The sequence below is a fragment of the Manihot esculenta genome, chromosome 5, assembly GCF_001659605.2.
Source record: "Manihot esculenta cultivar AM560-2 chromosome 5, M.esculenta_v8, whole genome shotgun sequence".
Lineage (NCBI taxonomy): Eukaryota > Viridiplantae > Streptophyta > Magnoliopsida > Malpighiales > Euphorbiaceae > Manihot > Manihot esculenta.
The window spans coordinates 12,215,104-12,236,170 of NC_035165.2; the positions used below are offsets into that span (position 1 = coordinate 12,215,104).

The 21,067-nt window shown below is 35.5% G+C and overlaps 4 protein-coding genes across 8 annotated transcripts; 2 read left to right on the forward strand and 2 right to left on the reverse strand.

Moving 5' to 3' along the window:
- The first annotated feature begins 294 nt into the window (after nucleotides 1-294).
- On the forward strand, nucleotides 295-3,256 carry LOC110614428. Its single transcript, XM_021755958.2, has 4 exons — nucleotides 295-730; nucleotides 856-977; nucleotides 2,121-2,282; nucleotides 2,698-3,256. Exons 1-4 carry the CDS (start codon nucleotides 494-496, stop codon nucleotides 2,798-2,800), a joined length of 624 nt encoding a protein of 207 aa, XP_021611650.1. The 5' UTR covers nucleotides 295-493; the 3' UTR covers nucleotides 2,801-3,256.
- An 85-nt stretch (nucleotides 3,257-3,341) lies between these two features.
- On the reverse strand, nucleotides 3,342-6,462 carry LOC110614429 (protein YELLOW LEAF 1, choloroplastic). Of its 3 annotated transcripts, none has more exons than XM_043957163.1 (5): nucleotides 6,381-6,462; nucleotides 5,817-5,879; nucleotides 4,853-5,058; nucleotides 4,052-4,130; nucleotides 3,342-3,697 (listed from the first exon to the last, which is right to left on the reverse strand). In XM_043957163.1, exons 2-5 carry the CDS (start codon nucleotides 5,866-5,868, stop codon nucleotides 3,504-3,506), a joined length of 531 nt encoding a protein of 176 aa, XP_043813098.1. In that variant the 5' UTR covers nucleotides 5,869-5,879; nucleotides 6,381-6,462; the 3' UTR covers nucleotides 3,342-3,503. The 3 variants fall into 3 exon arrangements, with proteins under 3 accessions (XP_043813098.1, XP_021611651.1, XP_043813097.1); XM_021755959.2 differs by having other exon boundaries at nucleotides 5,817-5,890; nucleotides 6,381-6,460; XM_043957162.1 differs by having other exon boundaries at nucleotides 4,853-5,067; nucleotides 6,381-6,450.
- A 1,214-nt stretch (nucleotides 6,463-7,676) lies between these two features.
- LOC110615913 (zinc finger BED domain-containing protein DAYSLEEPER) lies at nucleotides 7,677-11,508 on the forward strand. 3 transcript variants are annotated; one of them, XM_021758124.2, is made up of 6 exons: nucleotides 7,677-8,223; nucleotides 8,304-8,403; nucleotides 8,502-8,574; nucleotides 8,904-9,122; nucleotides 9,385-10,253; nucleotides 10,385-11,508. In XM_021758124.2, the coding sequence occupies exons 2-6, from the start codon at nucleotides 8,392-8,394 to the stop codon at nucleotides 11,315-11,317; spliced, it is 2,106 nt and encodes a 701-aa protein (XP_021613816.1). In that variant the 5' UTR covers nucleotides 7,677-8,223; nucleotides 8,304-8,391; the 3' UTR covers nucleotides 11,318-11,508. The 3 variants fall into 3 exon arrangements, with proteins under 3 accessions (XP_021613816.1, XP_021613817.1, XP_043812364.1); XM_021758125.2 differs by having other exon boundaries at nucleotides 8,506-8,574; XM_043956429.1 differs by lacking the exon at nucleotides 8,502-8,574.
- Nucleotides 11,509-12,253: 745 nt separating this feature from the next.
- LOC110615914 (translation initiation factor eIF-2B subunit delta) lies at nucleotides 12,254-19,173 on the reverse strand. Its single transcript, XM_021758126.2, has 7 exons — nucleotides 18,404-19,173; nucleotides 17,130-17,264; nucleotides 16,558-16,922; nucleotides 15,026-15,770; nucleotides 14,823-14,919; nucleotides 14,658-14,712; nucleotides 12,254-12,662 (listed from the first exon to the last, which is right to left on the reverse strand). The coding sequence occupies exons 1-7, from the start codon at nucleotides 18,921-18,923 to the stop codon at nucleotides 12,600-12,602; spliced, it is 1,980 nt and encodes a 659-aa protein (XP_021613818.1). The 5' UTR covers nucleotides 18,924-19,173; the 3' UTR covers nucleotides 12,254-12,599.
- Between the last annotated feature and the right edge of the window lie 1,894 nt (nucleotides 19,174-21,067).

A 21,067-nucleotide genomic window follows, 5' to 3' on the forward strand; every position in this document is an offset into this window, starting at 1 on the left:
TAGTTCCAAATAGAGTCGAGTGAATTTAAATAGAAGAATAGTTTATTTTCTTTTTAAAAATTAATTTATTATTAATAAAATGAAATATCAAAAATTAAATTGTTTTTCATTAAAAAAAAGGACTAAATTATAATTTTAGTTAAACATTAAGGACTATATCACAAATGACTTGAACTATGTCATATATATATAATAAAAAAATATATATATATATATATATTTTAATTTTCTTTTCAAAACCATTTTAAAAAAATGAAAATAATTGTTCAAATGATGGAGGTTGTAACTTGATATATTGTAAGCTGAATTTATCCCTAGTGTAATCAAACAATGCGAGTCAAGATAGAAAAGACTCATGAGGCAAGCAATCAAGATTTCCATAAAAAGAAACTCAGAACTCTTTCTCTCTTTTATCCTTTTTTTCTCCTCGTAGAACTTTGAGAGAGATAATTTGTCGAAGATCATCCACACAGTCACAGAGAGAGAGAGAGAGATGAAAGGAATGGATGTGAGAAAAATAGTGGTGGTAGTAGAAGATGTAGAGGCAGCAAGAACAGCTCTTAAATGGGCTCTTCACAATCTCCTTCGTTCTGGAGATTTTCTAACTCTTCTTCATGTCTTTTCATCTTCCTCCAATTCAAGCAGCATGGAGAAGTTGAGGCTGCTTCGTCTCAATGGCTTCCAGTTGGCTCTCTCCTTCAAAGATATATGTAACAACAGCTTCTTTAATGTAATCTTGTAATATATACCGTGCAACTATTTTTCTTATGTATATATTTACAGGGAAAGAGAGAGAGAGAGAGGATTTGCAATTGATGATGATCTCCATTTCACAGAATTGTGTTTTTTGCACAGACGAATGTTGAAATTATAGTAACAAAAGGGGATCAAGAAGGAGGGACAATTGCAGCTTTGGTGAGAGAGATGGGTGCCTTTGCTCTTGTTGTTGGACTCCATCATCAGAGCTTTCTCTACAAGTAAGCTTCTGTTCAAGTTCCCAAGTCTTAAAAAACTCAAACTTTTGTTTTCCCCATCTTTCTGAAGGCCTAGTAGCTAGCCTAATCCCAGACTACACAATTAGGAATAAAACCATTTCATTTTTAATGATTCCATTCAATATTTTGACGGGCAGAAGGATTCAAACCTCAAAAGACTCTACAAGAGTTATTCAATTCAATCCTAGTTAATTTGGATATGATTAGAGAGTTGTTGGACGGTCTTATTTAATAGGATAACTCAATTAAAGAATTTTGATTTTTCAAAAGTTAAAACTATTTCTTATTTTTTAGTTTTTTTATTGCAACAAGAAATAACCCAATTAAATCACTTTTTAAAAATTCATCTCCCAAAAAATAATCTATGTAAACTAAAAGAAGACTATAGTAGCAGCATAGCAGCAATGTTGTCATCAAACTAAGTTTTAGGGTTTTGCCCATTTACCTTGACCTAGGCATTTATGAACTATTTTATCCCCTACCCTGAAAGCAGCTGCTGCCTGAGAGTGACGGCAAGTGGCTTGACCAGACCAGTGACCCATGAGACATGAACCACCACAGTGACAGCACGTGACATGTCCGTAGCAGTTGTAATGAAAGAGCCAAAAAGCTTTTTGGGATCCACCTTGGAAATGGTCCGTAGCAGTTGTCAGTAATGGTTGGTGAATGATGACTGTGGTTCCCATCGACTCCATTACCTTGTTATGGACATGGTTCCCCTTGTCTTGATCTAAACTGCCTAAATTTTGCTCAAAATTTCCAATATTTGATTCCCCCTAATCCTAGATTCCTTCGCAAATTTTTAAGCCCTATGAAATCAAATTCTTACTTGTATAAGGCTTTAAAAGGAACACTACTCAGCTTCTCCGATTCCCATTAAGCACACGATTTAGGAAATAAAATGAATACATTTATCCTTAGTAATTTTTTTTTTATGTTATTTGTATCGAGTCGATTTATTAATAAATAAAATATTTTATAAATATATATTTCATTCGTGAAAATTAAATTTTTGATCTCAGTTAAAAAAGAAAAAGAATCACTTATTTCAATAATTTTTACACCTTTTATCATTAGAATGAAGGAAGGAATTCTAACACTGTTTTTTTAACTGTTACTGTGTAGGTTGGCAATGGCCCACAGCAATATAACAAGCAAATTCAATTGCAAAGTATTAGCCATCAAAGAACCAGCTGCAAGGCCAGCTCGGAGGACCAGGGCAATGCCTCTACCAGTCGACAGCTCAACCAGTATGGACTTTTCACAGATCGAGATTGCTACATTAGAGTAAGATTCTCGTCATTTTCTATCATATTTTTACCTGCTCCCCATTTTGTTAAAATCCATTCATGCATTCTTATACAGTGTTATGTGATTACATAAGCTCATGGTTTTATGGGTATTATGGTCATTCAGCAAGCAAGTGCAAAGATTCCATCAAGTTGCAATTTTAAATGATTCGTTTACAATCCTCCATTCATATATACGACAACGAGTCGAATTCAATCTTCATATATTAAAGAATGAATTTGAATTTAGTAATAATACCCATAACAAGTAAAATTTAATTTCATGATTATTAAAAATAAATAATTTAAATTTGATCATATTCAAAAACAGATTAAAATTATTAATAAGTTCAGAAATAATAATTTTTAAATTACTTATAGTAGCCATAACTTGAAGCTTGAGGGTTTTGCAGGGTCCCCGATACGCCTCCACCTAAAGTTCCATATACAATCTGTCCAAACCCATATGCAGTTATTTGGAAATGGAGGAAGTCAAGGAGGAAGAGAACCTCATAAAGGATGACCCAGTTTGATATAATCTCAATCACAGTTTCAGCTAATCTTAGCTACAGCCAACAGCAAATTTCGAACACGACAAGGGCTTCAGTTTCTGGCTCTTCAGACTTGTCTCACACAGCACATGTCTCGGAATCTGGACTTGTTTCGCACATCACACCTCAATATACGGATCAACAGTTGAATTTACAGCAAAAATTTTGAAAGATTTTATCTTGTCATGGTCTTGAAGCAGCTTTCAGCAATCATTTCCTTCTCAAAGCTAGGTTAGTACGATTAGCAAACTCGGAAAGCCTATGATTTGCCTGTGATGTAAGAGTAGGAACTATAGAGCCATGACAATTCGCAGTAAACCAAACCACATGTATAGTAATGAAGTTGCCAAGTGTTAATCTCATAACCAAATGATCAAAAAGAGTAAAAAAATTGTTGCAATGAAGCAGTGATTGATATTTATACCATGCAATAAAACAGTGGAGAGGCTTAAAAACCACATAACTACGGTTAAGCTTGAAATAGCTTAGCCAGGTGACAATAAAGCTTGAAATAACGTTTTAACTACTTCATTGGAAGTTGGTGAGAAGACGTTACAAGTGGATCACTAATCTCTTTCATTCCTTTAATTAGCTAATAATCAATCAAAAAGAATATAGCAGAATGTCAGAATCGAAGCATCAAAAAAATATTGTTTTCAAGTGCTCTTTTATCTTCTACTGTCCTGGTAGTCCTCCTCACTGTCTTTATCGTTTAAAAAGCCTAGAAATGCAAGAAAACCAAAAAAGAAGAATCCGCCTGACCAGTTTCCTCCCCCACCACCTCCGCCACCTCCGCCACCATCATCACCACCAGGTGGGAGTCCGGGTCCCCCATCATCAAGTTGTGGGGTCTTGGTTGGTTCTGAAATACAAACAACCATTGTTACCCATCTTAAACAATACATGAATTTACACAAACAAATGGGCTTATATAAAATAAACTATTAACACAACCATATAAAACTTACGACTGAAGGGGAATTATATTTATATTTTATAACTCAGTAAAATTCAAAATAAGGCCGCAGCCAGGATTCCAGTTGTTATATAGCTGGTAATGCTACACCAGTCAGTTATACTGCACGTCGGAGCTTGGTAATTCTAAGCTAAACTTGCCTCACAGTGACATGGGGCTTATGCTAAAGTCATGGCTGTAGAGCATATGCCTACCACGCTACACCATGCAATTTGTCAATTTACGAGTTAAGCAAATTACCTCGTACAGGAGCCTTTGTGATCGTTGGTGCCTCACGGGTAACGGTTTGAGTTTGGCCTGAAGCAGAGCATCTTGCATTCTGCAGGAGATGGACAGAGAGTTCAGATATTAGAATACAAAGTTGCTCAATGCGTTGACTCTACAGACCTAGAAGTTGGTTAAAAGAATGTAATATTCCTATGTATATCGCTTGCTCAATGCGTTGACTCTACAGACCTTGAAGTTGGTTAAAAGAATGTAATATTCCTATGTATATCGCTTGGAATATTTTGCTAGTATACACATGGCTTTTCTAAAATGAGCAGTTCTTTTTTTACCACATTTCTCTTCCAAACTAATAACATAATCAATAAATAATTTGAATGCCAGAAAAAACTTCAGAAATGGTACATTGTAATGGAATTGTAACTTCCCTTCATTTTTATTCAAATTTACACATCCCACAAAATAGATCAACATGATCCATAACAAAATTTTACAAAGAAGAGCTATAAGAAAAAGCTTCTTGCTTTAGCAAGATCTCAAAGCTAAGTTCTTGTCCATCATTCCCTTTTTATGAAGGAAAGGGGGAACGGCTAACAACTATTAAGAAGAATCAAAACAGCCAGTATAAAATGTCACAATTATTATTGATTGTATTATTAAAAAGCATTAACCTGCAAAAAGGTCAACTATTAAATTATTTTCGAAGTTAATGAAAGAAAACTACAACTTCACATGTTGAAAATATAATAAAAATGGACAAGATCACAAGAAACAAGTATCATAAAAACATGCTAAGGAGTATGGATATAATCTTACCATAGCAGAACATGTAATAGAAGCAGACTGTTTTCTATTGGAATGTTTCCTTCCATAAATTGGACATAATTGCTTTTCAAACCCTATTGAACTGAGAGCAATATTATTAAACCCACTTCGATAATCATAAGGTTGAAGCTGAGTGGAAACACTGACGGGACTACAGCTTGTTTCCTTTTGACCCTTGCGTGCACTCCTTGTTTTAACTGCATAAACTAATATAAAATCAACAAAGAGAAATTAAATCTGTCTTGACCCCTTGCATCCATAGTTTTAAATTTAAAATGCATAAATTACTATTTAAAGGAAAAAGAGAAATTAATCTGTGAACCAAATAACATTGTGTTATGTGTTTGGTCTATCCGTTATCCATAACACATTGACACCCAGTTAACCGCAGCATAAACATGACACAGATAACCATCATGTATTTTTGTTGGGTAGAGTAGAACTTGACCCATGACACCTAGAATACAAAGTTTTACATCAAAAGCCCTACTCCACCCAAAACTTATTTATCACATATCATTGAAGTTTGCTGGTAAGTTGAATATTTCAAGGAAGATACAGCCTCTATGAACCATTTGAAATGGAGAGTGGAGACAATATTACACTAAGCCAGATTTTAGATTTCAGGACAGTCACAATTTTTTAAAATAGGCATAAAAAAAAAAATCTTTTGCTACAGTTCAAGAAACTTCCATCCATTAACTTATTCTCTACACTGAAGCTACAGGAGTCCATAACTGACCCTAAACAGCACAAACTTGGCTAGCTTATAATAATAGTCAAGCTCACTCAAATCTATGAACCTAATCAAGTCCACAAGAATGTGTCCAAAACTACAATCATGTTGTTTTTTAGCATCAAGCCTGCTCACCAATGTAAGATTTAAGGGAAATAAGTCACTAAATATGTATTCTATATTTTCCAAGCTTGGAAGTTTGAATTATACGAAACGTACCTGGAGCTGCTAGAGGTAAGATTCCAACAGAACTCGCAGTAAACGCCAGCATCGAGACAATCACTGGAAGAAATCTAATTTAAGTGAAAGAGGAAAAAATGTTTTAATGTAAATTAGGTGATACGTCAAAGATTCATGAATTGAATAGCCCATATATTGAAAAGCCAAATTAATACATTCACATGCAAGATTCTTCTTCTTCTTCTTCTTCTTTTCTCTCTTTCCCTCTCCATCAATCTAATAGAAATTAATTATTCGGAGAAAGAAACACATTCAACAATTTATAACATCAATGCTAAAGGAACCGCCACCAGTTGTGTCCTTAATAAAAACATTTCAGAACAAGATAAGATAGAAATCAAGCGCCACACAATTACGAGATCAATTTACAAAAATACAAACGCATGCTGCCACTTTAGCTCGGAATTGAAACTCAGCTACAATTTTCCGGTAATTAAAAAAAACGGCTCAATAAAATATCACCGAATTGAACTTTTATCAGAACCCTAACCCGTAAATCCAAACATAAATTGTTCAGAATATGAATAATAGAAGGGAATGTACCTGTTTGTCAGGAGAGAGACAAGGCAGAAAAGAATTGGAGACGATGAAGAGGATTTTATAGCAAATGCATTATGTAATCGTCACGTAGGCGCACGCGAGGGACCGCCTTATTGTTCAGGCCCAATTCATTTAATACTGGATCGGGTTCTATTTGTGTTTATAGGGTCGGCCCATAACCGCCTTAGTGTTCTGGGCCAATTCATTTAATACTGGATCGGGTTATTTGTGTTTGTACGATCGGCCCATAACCGCCTTAATGTTCGGGCCATTCATTTAATATTGGATCAGGCTTTATTTGTTTATAGGATGCCGCCTATTTAGGATTACAAATTTCAATTTGAAAACACTCGAAATTATGGAAAACATTTTAAAAATTTTTCAATGTTATGAAAACTAAAAAAAAATATGTCAATGAAAAATATTTTTTCAATTAAAAAAATTAAATTATCTTAAAAAATAATTTCCATCTTGAAATTAAAAAAAAATACATTTTTAAAATTTTAATTATTTTATTAAAAATGTATACTTGTATAATATAATGAAAAAAATAACACGTTTCTCTATGAAAAAGGTTTGTTTTTTTGAAATAATTTTAAAAGAAAATATCTTTTATATAGAAGTTTATTTTGTACAAAATAAATAGAGTTTAATTTATATTAAGATAAAATATAATATAATACAAATAAATCATTTAAATAGAATTTTGATAAAAATACTAGCATTTAAAATAATTTTAATCTTTAAGATAATTTGTAAAAAAAGTTTTAGAAAATATGCAAAATATGAAAATTTTTAGAATTTTCCTACAAACTAAAAACATGAGCTTACATGAGAAAATAAATATATATTAAATTAAAATAAAGACAAAAGTTATACCAAATAAATAAATAAAATTTACTATTTATTCAGTAGTCTCTCAATTTCTAAAAATTAAAAGAGTTTTAAAATGTCATCAAAGAGACTAATTAACAATTTTTTTTAAAAAAATAAAAATTTTAATATATTTTTTTTAAAATTAAGTAATCAATTATTACAAAAATTATAATAAAAAAATTAAATATTAAATACTTGATATTTAAGTCAATATAATAATTAATTAATTAATTTTTTTTAAATTTGACAATCATTTTAATATATTTTTTAAAATCGGTTATCATCTAATAAAATTTTTTATATAGTGGACTAATAGTAATATTGTCGTTAATAAAACAATAAAACGCAAAGCTGGCTAAAAAATTTAACCCGAGTCAGTCAAAGCTTTTTGCTTAAAAGACATTGTATTATCTCGCTCCGAGCCACTCAGCTCGAGTTGGTTGTCTTCCTTGGACCAATCTCTCACCCACTCCCACTCCCCCCATCAGCCGAGCCTCTCTCTCTCCCTTTCTCTCTCGCACCCACATATGGCGTCAAAGTAAGCCGTCAGAGAGACATACACAGAGAGGGAGAGAAACAGGAAAGAGAGATAGATCTTCCAAACATGGCGTCGCGGCTCTGCAAAGTTGAAAAAGCTGATCTCTTTTTTCTTCTTTTTTAAATTTTTTCTTCGACTGTCCTTGCTCGGCTCAGATCCGGCTTAATTAGATCTAAGCAGCCAAATCTCTCTCTCTCTCTCTCTCTCTCTCTCTCTCTCTCTCCTTGCTTTGATAATTTGATCTCCCTCCATTTCCCCCCCCCTCTCTCTCTCTCTCTCCTCCTCTTTGTCTCTTCATCGAGCTTCTTCTTTCTGTTTCACTGTTGTTGGTTCTGTTCTGCTTCTTCTTCACTTGATGAATGCTACAGCTTCTAGCTCTGAGAGGGGGAGAAGAAGAAAGAAGAAATACCCAGTTGAATTGGGTGATCAATGGTACTGTCGTTAGCTACTATTTTCCCCATCACACTTTCTTGATTTGGAATTTACCCTTTTCTTTTCTTTTGCGTTTACAGATTCTGCTTATCATAATTGGGACTTGAAATCTACAGAGAAATAAAAAGGAGGGAAGGATTTGTGTTGTTGTCAAGGTTTCATTTTCTCATGAATTTCGAGGTAATGCTTCGGTTAGCTGTTGCTAAACTCTAAGTTCTAAGCAAATTTCTTTTTTCCCCAAATGTTTGTGAATACATGTAATGGGAAATATGTCATAGACAGGAACTGTGAGTGGTAGAGCTGAAAACCAAATGGACTGGAATGTAAATAACGCTTTTAAAACTTACAAAGGTACTCCAAATTCTCACTCCCTATTATCATTATTTTCCTTTTCTTATATATGGCCATGGGTTTCACTTTTTGAAAGATTAAAAATCTAAAATCCATTTTATTCTCTTCCATTGCAATTGGTATATGCAAACTCTGCTCCAGCTTTGGTTATAGTCTCAGTGACTTTGCCCATGGAACAAGGAATCCTGCTAATTGTGAATGCAGGGTTTTTTTTGGTTTAAATTGAGAATTTTGAGCTGCCTATACTTGACTAATCATCTTATTGCCTTAAAACTCTCACTTTAGCATATGAAGCTTTGACTGTAATTAACTGTTGCTTGTTCGAATAGATATTGAACCTAAATCAGTGATGGATATGGCAATCATTCAAAATGTTGATCCGATAGATATTGGATTGGGCACTTCGGAGAAGGCAAATCCTGTAGTTCCAACAAAAAGAAAGAAGACAATGACATCGGTTTATCTCAAGTATTTTGAGACTGCTCCGGATGGAAAAAGTCGGAGGTGCAAGTTTTGTGGACAGAGCTATTCTATTGCAACTGCCACAGGTTAATTCCTAGTGCCTTCTCTGTTTCCACTTATCTCGTGGAGAAAAATTTAATAACTTTGCCCCAATTATTCAAGTTCTGTAGTGATGCATCATGAATTTATTCTCCATAGTCCTTGCATATCAAAAGTAGTATGTTCTGAACAGGATTCTTCAAATTACACTTTCTTTTGCTTTCCTTGTCCTATCATCTGATGAATTTCATCAGGCTACATGATGATTAAAGCAACTGTCTTATGAACATATTATCTCCAATGGTGAAGGCAATTTGGGAAGGCACCTCAGCAATCGGCATCCAGGATATGATAAGTCTGGAGATTCAGTCACCACTTCAGCACCACAACCCATCACTGTGATCAAGAAAGCTCAACCTCAGGGGAAAGCAAATGTGGATTATGATCATCTGAATTGGTTGCTCATTAAGTGGCTCATTTTAGCTTCTCTTCCTCCTTCAACTTTGGAGGAAAAGTGGTTGGCTAACTCATTTAAATTTCTAAACCCATCAATACAGCTCTGGTCAGGGGACAAGTACAAAGCAGTATTTCGTGAAGTTTTCAGGAGCATGCAAGAAGATGTGAGGACATCATTGGAACAGGTTTCTTCTAAGGTTTCAATCATTTTGGATTTCTGGACTTCTTATGAGCAGATATTCTATATGAGTGTCACTTGTCAATGGATAGATGAACATTGGTGCTTCCAAAAGATTCTTCTTGACATTTGTCATATACCTTACCCTTGTGGTGGTTCTGAGATCTATCATTCCCTAATTAAGGTTCTTAAGATGTACAATTTAGAGAATAGAGTCCTCTCCTGCACCCATGATAACAGTCAGAATGCCATCCATGCCTGCCACACCCTGAAAGAGGATTTAGATGGTCAGAAAGTGGCTCCATTCTGCTATATTCCTTGTGCTGCCCGTGCCTTGAATTTGATTATAGATGATGGCTTAAGAACCACAAAACCAGTTATCTCTAAGATCAGGGAGTTTGTATTAGAGTTAAATTCCTCAGGAGAGATGGCAGAAGATTTTATTCAAATAACTACCGCTTATCAGGAAGGAAGTTGGAAATTGCCACTTGAAACTTCAGCACGGTGGAGTGGTAATTACCAAATGCTTGATCTAGTGTGCAAGGTACTTGCTCTTTCATCTGATCTCTCTTCATTAGATATGACAGAGTTGCTTCCACACACACACACACACATTTACACTTCACAAATGGATGTAACAAGTCATGCTAAACTGGGAATTTATTGACAATGCAGGCTGGTAAGTCTATGGATAGTGTTATAAGGAAGTACGATGAAACATTAGGTGGTAGAATGGTGCTTAGCTCTGCAGAAAAGAATGCAGTTAATATCGTGCATGGATATTTGGAGCCTTTCTACAAAACGACCAATAATATATGCACAAACAAGTTACTAACCATTGGATTAGTTCTCTTCTTCATGGATCATATTTCTGAGATGATTACCATATGCAGAGAGTCTCGTCACAGCCCAGATTGGCTTAAAAATGCTGCAGAAGAAATGGCCAAGAAGGCCAGGAGTTACAACAATCAGGTTTCCAACATATTCACCTACATGACTGCAATTCTTGATCCCCGAATAAAAAGTGAGCTCATCCCTGAGAGCCTTGGCACAGGAAATTATCTAGACGAAGCCAGAAACCATTTCATAAGAAATTACTCTTCTAGCCATTTTTCATCCATGACAAGTGGGTATGGTAGTCAAGAGATTGAAGATGGAGGCAGTGTTTCTTTCGCAGAGGAAATTGCTCGAAAAAAGCGCAGGGCGAGCTTGAACAATGCTACTGATGAACTTACTCAGTATCTATCAGAGACTCCTGCTCCAATACCAACAGATGTTCTAGAGTGGTGGAAGGTCAATAGCACGCGGTACCCTCGGCTTTCTACAATGGCAAGGGACTTTTTGGCTGTACAGCCTACTTCAGTAGCACCTGAAGAACTATTCTGCAGTAAAGGTGATGAGATTGATAAGCAACGGTTTTGTATGCCACATGATAGCACACAAGCCATTTTTTGCATTAGGTCATGGACTCAAGGAGGGATCAAGTTGAAGTACAAATCAACAGAGATAGATTATGAGAGGTTGATGGAGTTGGCAGTAGCTGCTACAGCAGATAACGGTAATGCTGGGTCTGATAAAAAACAAAAATTGAAGAATGAAAATTGCTGATTATAATTGGGGGATGGAAGCAGAAAACATTTTCTGCCATTAATCTAGGTTGTATCCTTCGTAGTCTGTAATTTAGGTTGCTCACAAGAGGAAACTGGTTTTCAATAATTTTCTTGTTAATGTTGTATGTATCAATATTATGTATTTGTGTACAGTTCAAGCTAATTAGAGAGGCTAACAGGTTAATCTCATGTCATGATGTAAACATACAAGTAAATTTAATGAGAATCTCACATATCAGACGGCTTAAATAAAATTAAAAGCCTGGAACGACCCTTACCTTATTAAGTTGCATCCTGATGTATACTAATGGATGAGGCTGTTGAACATCTCTTCACTGATGAACAAGCCCTCAATTTTCCACCATAGTTTTCTATTTTTCCGCAATAATGGTTGGTAGCCTTGTCGGTCGCAAGCAAAACCAGGAACCGTCGACTGGGCTATTCACTGCGAGTCTGCTATAGAAATCAGTAATACGTTTAGCTCCCTAGTGAGTGGCACTATTTCAATTTTCAACTGTAAAAAAAAAATCAAGAGATGGGATTAACGCACAGCTATTAGAGCATAATAATAATGCTAAAATTGCTCCAATTCATTGTAGTTGCCAACCCATTGCCGTTTTTTTTTTTTCTAAGGTTTTGAAATGCTTAAGATTGCAAAAATCTAATCCAAAGTTTATATGCAAAATGTTGACCAATGTGGATGCTAAATTTTCCATGGGTGTGTTTAACATAACCAACTCAAATATCAACATAAAACAATCAAATCATCCAGTGGACTTGCTTAATACGTTTTGACAAGTGAAGCGACTCATCTAACAAGGAAAAAAGAAGTTTGTGAACCCAATTGATAAACAAATGATGTTCAAGGACTTCCTGTGTAATTGTCCCCTCTAAAGTGTTTTTAATTCATGTAGTTACTGAAATTCAACACGAATGAAGGGTAACCAAATGATTCATTGCATCCAATTCGACTAAAAAAAGGAGCAACCATACAAGGGGGAAAGTTTTTGTTACAAATATGAACACTTCCAAAATCAAAACCGTCAGCAGGAGCGACAAATCGCACCCTCCTGCACATTTTACTTAGGAAAACTAATACAAATTAAATTTGACAAGAATACAATCATCACAAGGGCAGAATATATCACAATAAACGCTGTAGAATTTCCAGGTCTTATTATCATCTCGTGTGCAGCTCCATTACTGTGTGCTTGGTTCCTTAACTGAAACTCGGCATGAAGCACCTTATTTGCCCAACAATAATAAATGTCCATGTAAAATTATATCCACAAGTGTTCTCTCCGATATTCACGGACGATAACAGGGATACTTGTAGGTGGGATCTAATAAGACCAATAAAAATAAAATATAAAATGTAAGTTAGGAGGATATATCAAGCATCATAACAGCAGTTTAATAATCAACTGCTCAAAAGTTCACATGCTTATGGAAGGAGGAAATAATTCTAAGCTTGAAAACCTTCCACATTAATGAAAATATAAAGCAAAAGTTAAAACAAAAGCTCAATGAAATGTCAAATATCCTCAGGATCTCATGTGAATAATAGGCATCGAGTATTATTGTCCTAGCTCTGAAGTTACAATATCAGGCACTCAAATAGATATTCAGCATTTAGATCTACACAATATTGCCAGGAGCTTCAAGTTCATGGTAGACGCGCAGGAGGAGAGAGGAAAGCTGGCATTTCGTATCTATTGATTGATGCTTTCCAAATGTATAATTTCTATTTACTCCCAGAACTTATGCACTGAAGAAAATATCACCTTTTTCCAGGGCAATAGCACCATATTTTAAAATTAAAATCAAGATCTACCTTATATAGGTCTATCTGAATTCAGATTGGCAATACCACCATATTTGGTTGCATGAATTTGGATCAAATATCTTGTTTAGGAAGTTTTAAGAAAAATCTGAAACTGAATTTCAATCAATTTCAAGAAAAATATTACGACTCGAAAGAGCAAGTATTTGAAATAACAACAAAAAGTATGTTATTTGAAGTTCATATTTGGCCTAACAAAATCTTTTGTTGAATACTTGCCTTCATTTTAAATTCAAAATCTAAAATTTATTTTTGATAGTCAAATAAGAAATTTTCAAATTTATAGATTTTAATTTCTAAATAATCAGCTGAATGCATAGTTTGTCTCTTGATCTTTCATAAAAAATCACTTTACCATCTCAACATTATTGTCATCCTATTTACCCAATGAATTTGTGGGTAACTTAACACTTGCAAGTTATATATCAAAACACATTATATACACAATCTAGCCATTTTCCACTGGTATTTAAATCCCTAGCAGCGATAAAAAGAAAGAAGAGATATCATTTGAGCAAATTTTGTTTCCATTGAGTTTTCTTTCTTTTTTTTTTTTCCCCTTCTAAACAAATATATTTTATGAGTTTCACTTTGCCTAGCAGAGCATTAAATCATGTGTACAACTGCATTAGACTTTAAAAGTTAAGCTATTCCACAATTTACAAGTTTAGGGTAGTGAATAGAATAATTATAAAATAAAAGAGGTAAAATAACTTTTTCTAAAATGGGGTCAGAGGGTAAAGTACGCATCTGCCTTCCAAATCTAAATATCTAATGTTCATGAATCCAAACACAACCTAAGGGGAAAGTCCAAAATCATGTCTCGAGGATCAACATTTAATGTTTTTTCACTTTAGGACCTTTTATTGTCTCCTCAAATTCAATTTTCATATTTTATTATTTTAGTATTATTTTTGGCTAATATCATCAAAAGGAAACTTGCTTGGTATCTATGTAACATAGCAATTAAGTTTGAAATCGGAATATCATCCAAGGCACAGGAGGTTAATTAAGTGACATAACATTGATGTTGTGTTTTAACATTCTTTTTTCTTTTAAAATCACAAATGAATAACTAAAGTGAAGTGCTAAACCACAAGATTTTTTTAATGATTTTTTCTGCTACTTATGCTCAATTTATTGTGGAGTCAAATTATCACAAGTATGAGTAATAAGAATAGCCCCCAGCTTGAATGATATCAAGGATAGATTTCCTAGTAATTTATAATTTTACACCTTGTTAAATTCTTAGCCTAAAAAACGCACAAAGTCAAGATTATTAGTGCCTGCGTGCATCCTACAGAGTACAGGCTAGAAAGTATAGTAGGAAATTAGAGATGTCATATGAGTATCATTTCGTGATCATTCTCTTGATATTTCTGGTCATGCTATGATTCAATATCAATTTTCTAATCTATGTACTCCTAAAAATTAAGCCACCCACAACTTTGATCATGCATATTTATAACAATAAGTTTTCAACAATATAACTTACCATGCCATAATCAGTGATAATCATAGAGATATATTCTGAAGGAGTGGCATCATATCTGTCAGAATATAACAACCATATAAGTGATCACCATTTATTAAAGTAGATTGTCTTTCCATTCACTTCTTTTTTCCTATTCTTTTCGTCATAGAACATCTAGAAGCTTACATCAAATTTAAAAGCTGAAGATTTTCTTTATTAGCCAGATTATCCAGGTAGTTTACATCCATTCTTCCAGAAACCTTTGCAATGGCATCTGGATCACCTGCAGCAAATTGAAGATACCTTGTTATAACTGCTTCCAGAAAAAAGCATATGGAATCAGTTGAGAAAGAAATATACATATTGGTTCATATGGGAACACAACATACCTAGTTCATTTGAGCATATTGAATCCAGTTGAACCCTTTCATGAAACTTATAGGCTTCACAGCATATTAGAACTGGAACACGGAATGCATGAGCAACCATAGCAACACATGCAGTTCCTACCCTTGAATAAACAGTCCCATTGGACAATACAGAGGAAGCCCCCAGAAAAACTCTAGTGACTTCATGCATGATATAAGAAACTGCATTTATGTGACTATATGTACAACTCAGGCCCTTTGCCACCAGCCTGCGAAGTAAAGCTTGGCCTTCAAGTTTAGGACGTGAGTCCACTATCACAACCCGGAACTGTTTCCCAAGCTCATGGGCATATAACAGAATCATCTCAACAACACATGATGATCCATACGTAAGAAGAACATCCCCATCCCTGACTTTTGAAGCAGCATGTCTAACTATCACCTTGTCAGCAAGTACTATCTTCTCATTTATGAACCGATCAATATCTGAACAAAGGGATTCTTTTGCTTCCGATTCAGATAGACTCAAAGGCAACTTTGCAATACGACTCTTCAGAAATCTAATTGCATTTCCCATACTCATAGAAAGTGGCCGGCATTCAATCAAAAAGGAAATGTAACTACCTAGTTTTGCTGTTAAATCCCTGGTAAGAGATTTTTCTGGCGGTGTGGAGTAGTCCTTGATGACTTCCTGGAATGCCTGTAGCATTGCAATACAACGAGCATTATCCCCAGAGATATCTCCTGCCAAATACTGTAATCCAACCTGACAAAATTGCACGACTGCACCGTAAACAAGCTGATACACACATCCTAAGTCAATTTCATAAAATTGTAAAGAAGTCTATGACATGCAAGTGCTTAGGTATTTTATATTCCTTCACCAAATAAAACAAGATATTTTATTTTAATGCCTACCTAATAGCCTTAAAAAAATTAACAGAGGAAAACAAAAGGCTAATGAATCCAATTCCAAATGACAGTGATTAATAGGCAGATATAAGGTGCTTAACAATGCAAACTCAAAAGTTATGATACCTGAAAAAGATCTTAAATTTCCAGATACTTTTACACTTCCAAAATTTAGATTTCAGTATTGAGAATATAAATTTCAGAACAGGGTTTATGGCCGTACGAGTGATTAATAGCCTAGGCATAATTCACTGGAAAAAAAAAATGTTTCTCCTACTTAATAAGTTACAAGATACCACTGATCAAGAAGCAAAGTTTTGCAATAACATGTTATAAGTGCAATGATACATTTGGAAAATGCTCATAGAATATACGATTAGAAGACACTATGACAGCAACTAATTATTCATTAGATTAGCATTATGGAGGTACACGTACTTTTAATGACAGTGCCATATGCTAGTTCATTAATTTCTAATGCAAGTATCAGTGTTATGCTGTGTTTTTTCTGGAGCTTGTCAAAGCATAGGTAATCATAAGCATACACTCATGTCTGGAGTTAAATGGTTTGAAAGTCAATGGATCCTATTAAAGCTTGGCAGATGAACCGACTATAAATAGTTACCTAATTTAAGTACTACCTTGTAAATAGCAGGATGCATTGGATCAAGTTGGAAAATTTTGGCCTCAAGATCAGGAAGCTGAGTTCCATGCTCATATTGAGGTAAGTGCCGGAACAACTCAACCCTATTCCTAGCTTCAGTTTGATTGACCACTGCACGCTTTTTAGCCTTTTCCACTCGATTTTTATCATCAAACTGCATGCGCGGAGGAGGGACTTCTTTCTTCTTCTCTTTCTCTGGTGGACGATCCACTCCTTTCCTATCAAAAGCAGCAACTGACGCTGCAGAAGAAGGAGCCCCTTTCTTATGGGATTGTTGCTGCTTCACAGGTTTACTGGTAGCTGCTCCCTCAGATGATATAGCAGGTTTACCAGTAGCTTCTCCTGATGAGTTAGGAACATGAAATTCAAAAAATAATTGCATAAATTGCACTAAAAGTTTTCGTGCAAGCATATGCTAAAAAGCATAAGCAATAAATGTGAAATAACTTAACTGCCAAGCCCATTTCAAATTAATTTAATTAATACTGTTGTAGGATAAGAAAGCTTGTTTCATAACATCTAAAATAGAGGAAAGTTGATTTGTCAGACCTTTTGCAGCAGCTTTTGCAGCTCGTTGGGATTCCTGCAATGCACGTCTTTCGGCCTTTGTCGTCTTCTCTTTCAACGGCTTTGAACTTGATTGTGATTCAATTTGCAGATCTGCAGCAGCCATTCCACTTTTTTCTGCAACATTTATTCGGCGTTAACCATGCAGCAAACTATTGAAGAAAAACAGAAAATCCAATATTACTAGAAATGTTCCAAATCTGCATCTTTCTACTATAGGTAAGGGAACAGCAAATCCCCAACCTCAGGAAAACCTTGAAAAGATATCAAATCCAGATTAAAGAATAAATAAATATAAAAACTTTGACAAGTTTTTACTCCTATGTAGCTATGCAGCTAGCTATCAGACCAGAAATGAAGAAAGGAAATGAGTGGTAGCTGGAGTTGAGCCAGAGACTAGTTCTCTAGCTAGGGCAGTTACAAACTGATGTATTGACTAACCCAGGGTTGGAGTTCCACTAGTGGCTTGGGGAGTTTATAACTGATTGACTAAGCTTGATAGTAGGGAACTAGCCAGAATAGGCCGAATCTGAAAGAAAGTTCGAAGCAAGGGAGATGTAACCTTAATAGCTTTTACACAAAAGTTAGCCTGACCAGTAAATTAATTTATTACTCTCTCAGTACGATACACCAGTTTCCTAAATATTCTTAAAGGGCACAAGGAGCTCAAAACCATTGCAATAACTAATATTTTCACTTGAAATTTGTAAATAGGATCCTAGGAGAATTGTCCGTCCCAAAAAACAGATAAGGACCTAATTCTCATACCTGTATGTCTCTGTTAATAGATAAGTGGCAATCTCCAAATAAAATCCCTATGACGCTTGGAAAGGTAAAACAATTCCTCAAATCGCATTTATCAGATGGAGAATAATGTGTCACCCAGAGCATGCAGAAGACTAGAAGTGATCTAGATTCGTTTCACCAGGACAGCCAACAATGCCATAAAAAACACATCAGCATTCAAAATGTGAAAGCTTTCAATCTCTTGGGAACAAAATTCATTTTTCCTTCTCTAGGATTGGGACACAACAGCGGTATCATAGAACCGTCTAAGACACTGTTTTGATGCTAGCGAGTAAGTAATCACAATGAAAGCCCTTACTTGCTATGCAGGAGCTCGAGTTCAGTTGCATGCCAGTGAAGGCCACAGTGATCACAATTAAACAGTAAAAAGAAACGAACAAAAGAAAAAGGACAATAACCAGTAATCATATCGTGATCTGGAAACAAGCAAATAACCAAATAAGGATTACCAGGTACTTCAACAGGCTTTTTAACTCCAACGGGCTTTTTCACTCCAACTTCCAAAGTCTCGGATGATCTTATCGACGTCAAATCGAATCCACCACCAGGGAAACTCGAAGCGAACTTAGCAGAGTTACTCCGGCGAAACCAACCAAGAGAAGATTCCTCCGAAAATTCTCCATCACCTATCCTACTTGAAGGCGAGGATGCCCCGAGCAGCATTTCGTTCGGATTGTAGCTCCCCACCACAGTCACATGGTCGCCGCCGGGGATAGGACGGCGATAGGCAGATGGCTCGGGGACAGGGAGTGGCGAGGTGGCGCGATGAGCAAGGTTATCAGAGAGGTGACGTGGTGGGGGGATCATTACTGGAGATAAGGAGTTGCCCGCAGGAGAATTGGAGAGCGGCGAGGAGCTAGAGTCAGGCGGACCAGACTGAGTCCGAGCCGGCGGCAGAGGCTCGTTGGGAGTGAAGAATCCGACCTGGCGGACCTTAGGGACTGCACGCCAACCTCTACGAGTGTCCATGAAGCTTGAATATCAATCAGTAAAGTTTCAGTTATCGCCGTTGTTGATGTTACTGATGATAAGAGTAGAATCGGTATGAGGCCATTGAAATGTAAACTAGAGCTTCATTTCATGGTTATCGAATTGTATTGAATTGAGCACAAAACGCACCGTTTGGGGGGGGTGGGTGGCGAAGCGATTAGGGCTTCGCAGAGAGCCAAAACAGGAAGGACTCCGAATCTATGAGGCTGGTGTTTAGATTCCGTCCATGTCATGCACGCACTCAAATTCAAAGCTGAATTATAGTTAGTGTATTTTTTTTTTTTTTAAAATATAAATACTTAATTTAAAACTTAATATAATCTTTTTAATCTGTAAATAAGACATGCATAAAAGTCTACCAGAACAAATCTTATAAAGCCCATAGGGGCAAGAATTACATGTCCAATAGGTTGAATCAGAAAGCGAAACCGGCCCATCTAGCTAAGGAGCCCAAGAAAGCCAATTTATCCAGAGCATTTTTGGAATCAACTTCCAACTTTCACCATCCCGAATGGAAACCCATGTAGGACGGTGAAGGAGAATTGAGGCATGAACAACTCCTTGCAATGCCTTATAAATGTGTTCCAACATCAAAGGCATTATACAAATAAACTCAATAATGGTATCACAACTTAATGAGATAAATCCAAAGAAGATTAGGTTTTAAATACCACTCTTAACTTCCGATCAAAATATATTTAAAAGAAAATTTAAAAAATACAAATATTTACTAAATTTCTTCAAGCCAACGACATAATAATTTTAGCCTTTCACAGCTATAAAAGAATATCTTTTACTCTTATAAGTTTTAGTACTTATCTCACTATTTCTTATTAAATTTGATAATTACTAAACAAAATCATAGAATTTTTTTTATCCACCACTCAAATATAAATCTAATTGAAAATTCACTTGATAAGCCCTAAATTTTCAGAAAAACTCAAAACTATACATAAACCAACTAGGGAAGAGGGCTGAGGTTGAAGTAACCCCTCTTCTACCAAAAATGAGCTTTCTCTATCTTTCTCACAAAATCTCCATCCACATAAACCAAGAGAATAATGCTCAAATGAGGTTGAGAGAAAATATTTTTCTATAATTTTCATATGTGGATAACCATAAAAAAACTATCATATGATTTAATAATCAGTTAGTAGCAGTGAGAGGTTGGCCATTTGATACTTCTTTTGAGGAATTAGATTTTACATTCATACCAATCTAGGTCCAAGTACATGGTTTTCCCCCAAATCAACATAACCTAGAGAGTGCAAAAATTATTGAAAATTCCATTGGAAGATTTATTGAAGTAGATTTGGCTCAAGATGGAATCTTCAACAATTCTCACTTTCTTAGGATTAGAGTTAATCTCGATCTAACGAAACCGATCTCCACTGGTTTCAAAAGTAGAAGACTTAATGGCTCTATTCACTAAGCATTTTTCAGATATTAGAAATTGCCCTACTTCTACTATCAGTGTGGAATTATCAGACATCTTGGCAAGAATTGCACTAGGGAAGATCTCTATGTTGTGCTAGAAGGAAGTATTGAGGGAAAGACCAGTTACGGACTGTGGCTTAAAACAACTTCTCTCTCTAGAGCTATTTCATCTTCTTCCTCTTCTATCGAGAAGCAATCTAATTTATAACACATGCATCGATACACCGTGGGGGGAAAATTCAATCAGTGATGAAAATTCTAAATTCTCCTCCACCACCATCGAAACTGAAAATCATTAGAAGTGAAACCACACATGAGTAAAACAACCAATTGTTTCAGGCCTGGCCCCAACCAAAACCACCCTCCTTTCTCGATACTATGTCAGACGATAAGCAACAACCTACACCCACCTTATCGATAATGGAAACCTCGAGCTAAACACCCACATCTCTTCCAAATGGCCCTCTTCCCCAAATCATGTAGCAGACCTATTTAAGTATTATCTTTCCTCAATAGAGAGAGATGAAGTCAACACATATAAGCTTTTTGCAAATTTTCTTTTTCTCCCTAGGTACTTATGGCTATTGGCATTAAATGCAGGTGTGCAGCTACAAGGAGAAGACAATCAACATGGGAAGCATAATGATAATTATTTACTAGTTGGGCTTCTTCCATCTGTAGAAGCC

What these genes read in the sequence shown, in the direction of transcription:
- LOC110614428 (XM_021755958.2), top strand. Translation starts at nt 494, where the DNA reads ATGAAAGGAATGGATGTGAGAAAAATAGTGGTGGTAGTAGAAGATGTA. An exon ending in GTAACAACAGCTTCTTTAAT is followed by an intron (nt 731 to 855) that starts GTAATCTTGTAA and finishes TTTTTTGCACAG; the next exon opens with ACGAATGTTGAAATTATAGT. An exon ending in ATCGAGATTGCTACATTAGA is followed by an intron (nt 2,283 to 2,697) that starts GTAAGATTCTCG and finishes AGGGTTTTGCAG; the next exon opens with GGTCCCCGATACGCCTCCAC.
- LOC110614429 (XM_043957162.1), bottom strand. Translation starts at nt 5,868, where the DNA reads ATGCTGGCGTTTACTGCGAGTTCTGTTGGAATCTTACCTCTAGCAGCT. An exon ending in CTTACCTCTAGCAGCTCCAG is followed by an intron (nt 5,068 to 5,816) that starts GTACGTTTCGTA and finishes ATTTTATATTAG; the next exon opens with TTTATGCAGTTAAAACAAGG. An exon ending in CTATTACATGTTCTGCTATG is followed by an intron (nt 4,131 to 4,852) that starts GTAAGATTATAT and finishes CATCTCCTGCAG; the next exon opens with AATGCAAGATGCTCTGCTTC.
- LOC110615913 (XM_021758124.2), top strand. An exon ending in CGCTTTTAAAACTTACAAAG is followed by an intron (nt 8,575 to 8,903) that starts GTACTCCAAATT and finishes TTGTTCGAATAG; the next exon opens with ATATTGAACCTAAATCAGTG. An exon ending in TTCTATTGCAACTGCCACAG is followed by an intron (nt 9,123 to 9,384) that starts GTTAATTCCTAG and finishes CCAATGGTGAAG; the next exon opens with GCAATTTGGGAAGGCACCTC.
- LOC110615914 (XM_021758126.2), bottom strand. Translation starts at nt 18,923, where the DNA reads ATGGACACTCGTAGAGGTTGGCGTGCAGTCCCTAAGGTCCGCCAGGTC. An exon ending in AAAGCCTGTTGAAGTACCTG is followed by an intron (nt 17,265 to 18,403) that starts GTAATCCTTATT and finishes TAAATGTTGCAG; the next exon opens with AAAAAAGTGGAATGGCTGCT. An exon ending in TGCAAAAGCTGCTGCAAAAG is followed by an intron (nt 16,923 to 17,129) that starts GTCTGACAAATC and finishes CTAACTCATCAG; the next exon opens with GAGAAGCTACTGGTAAACCT.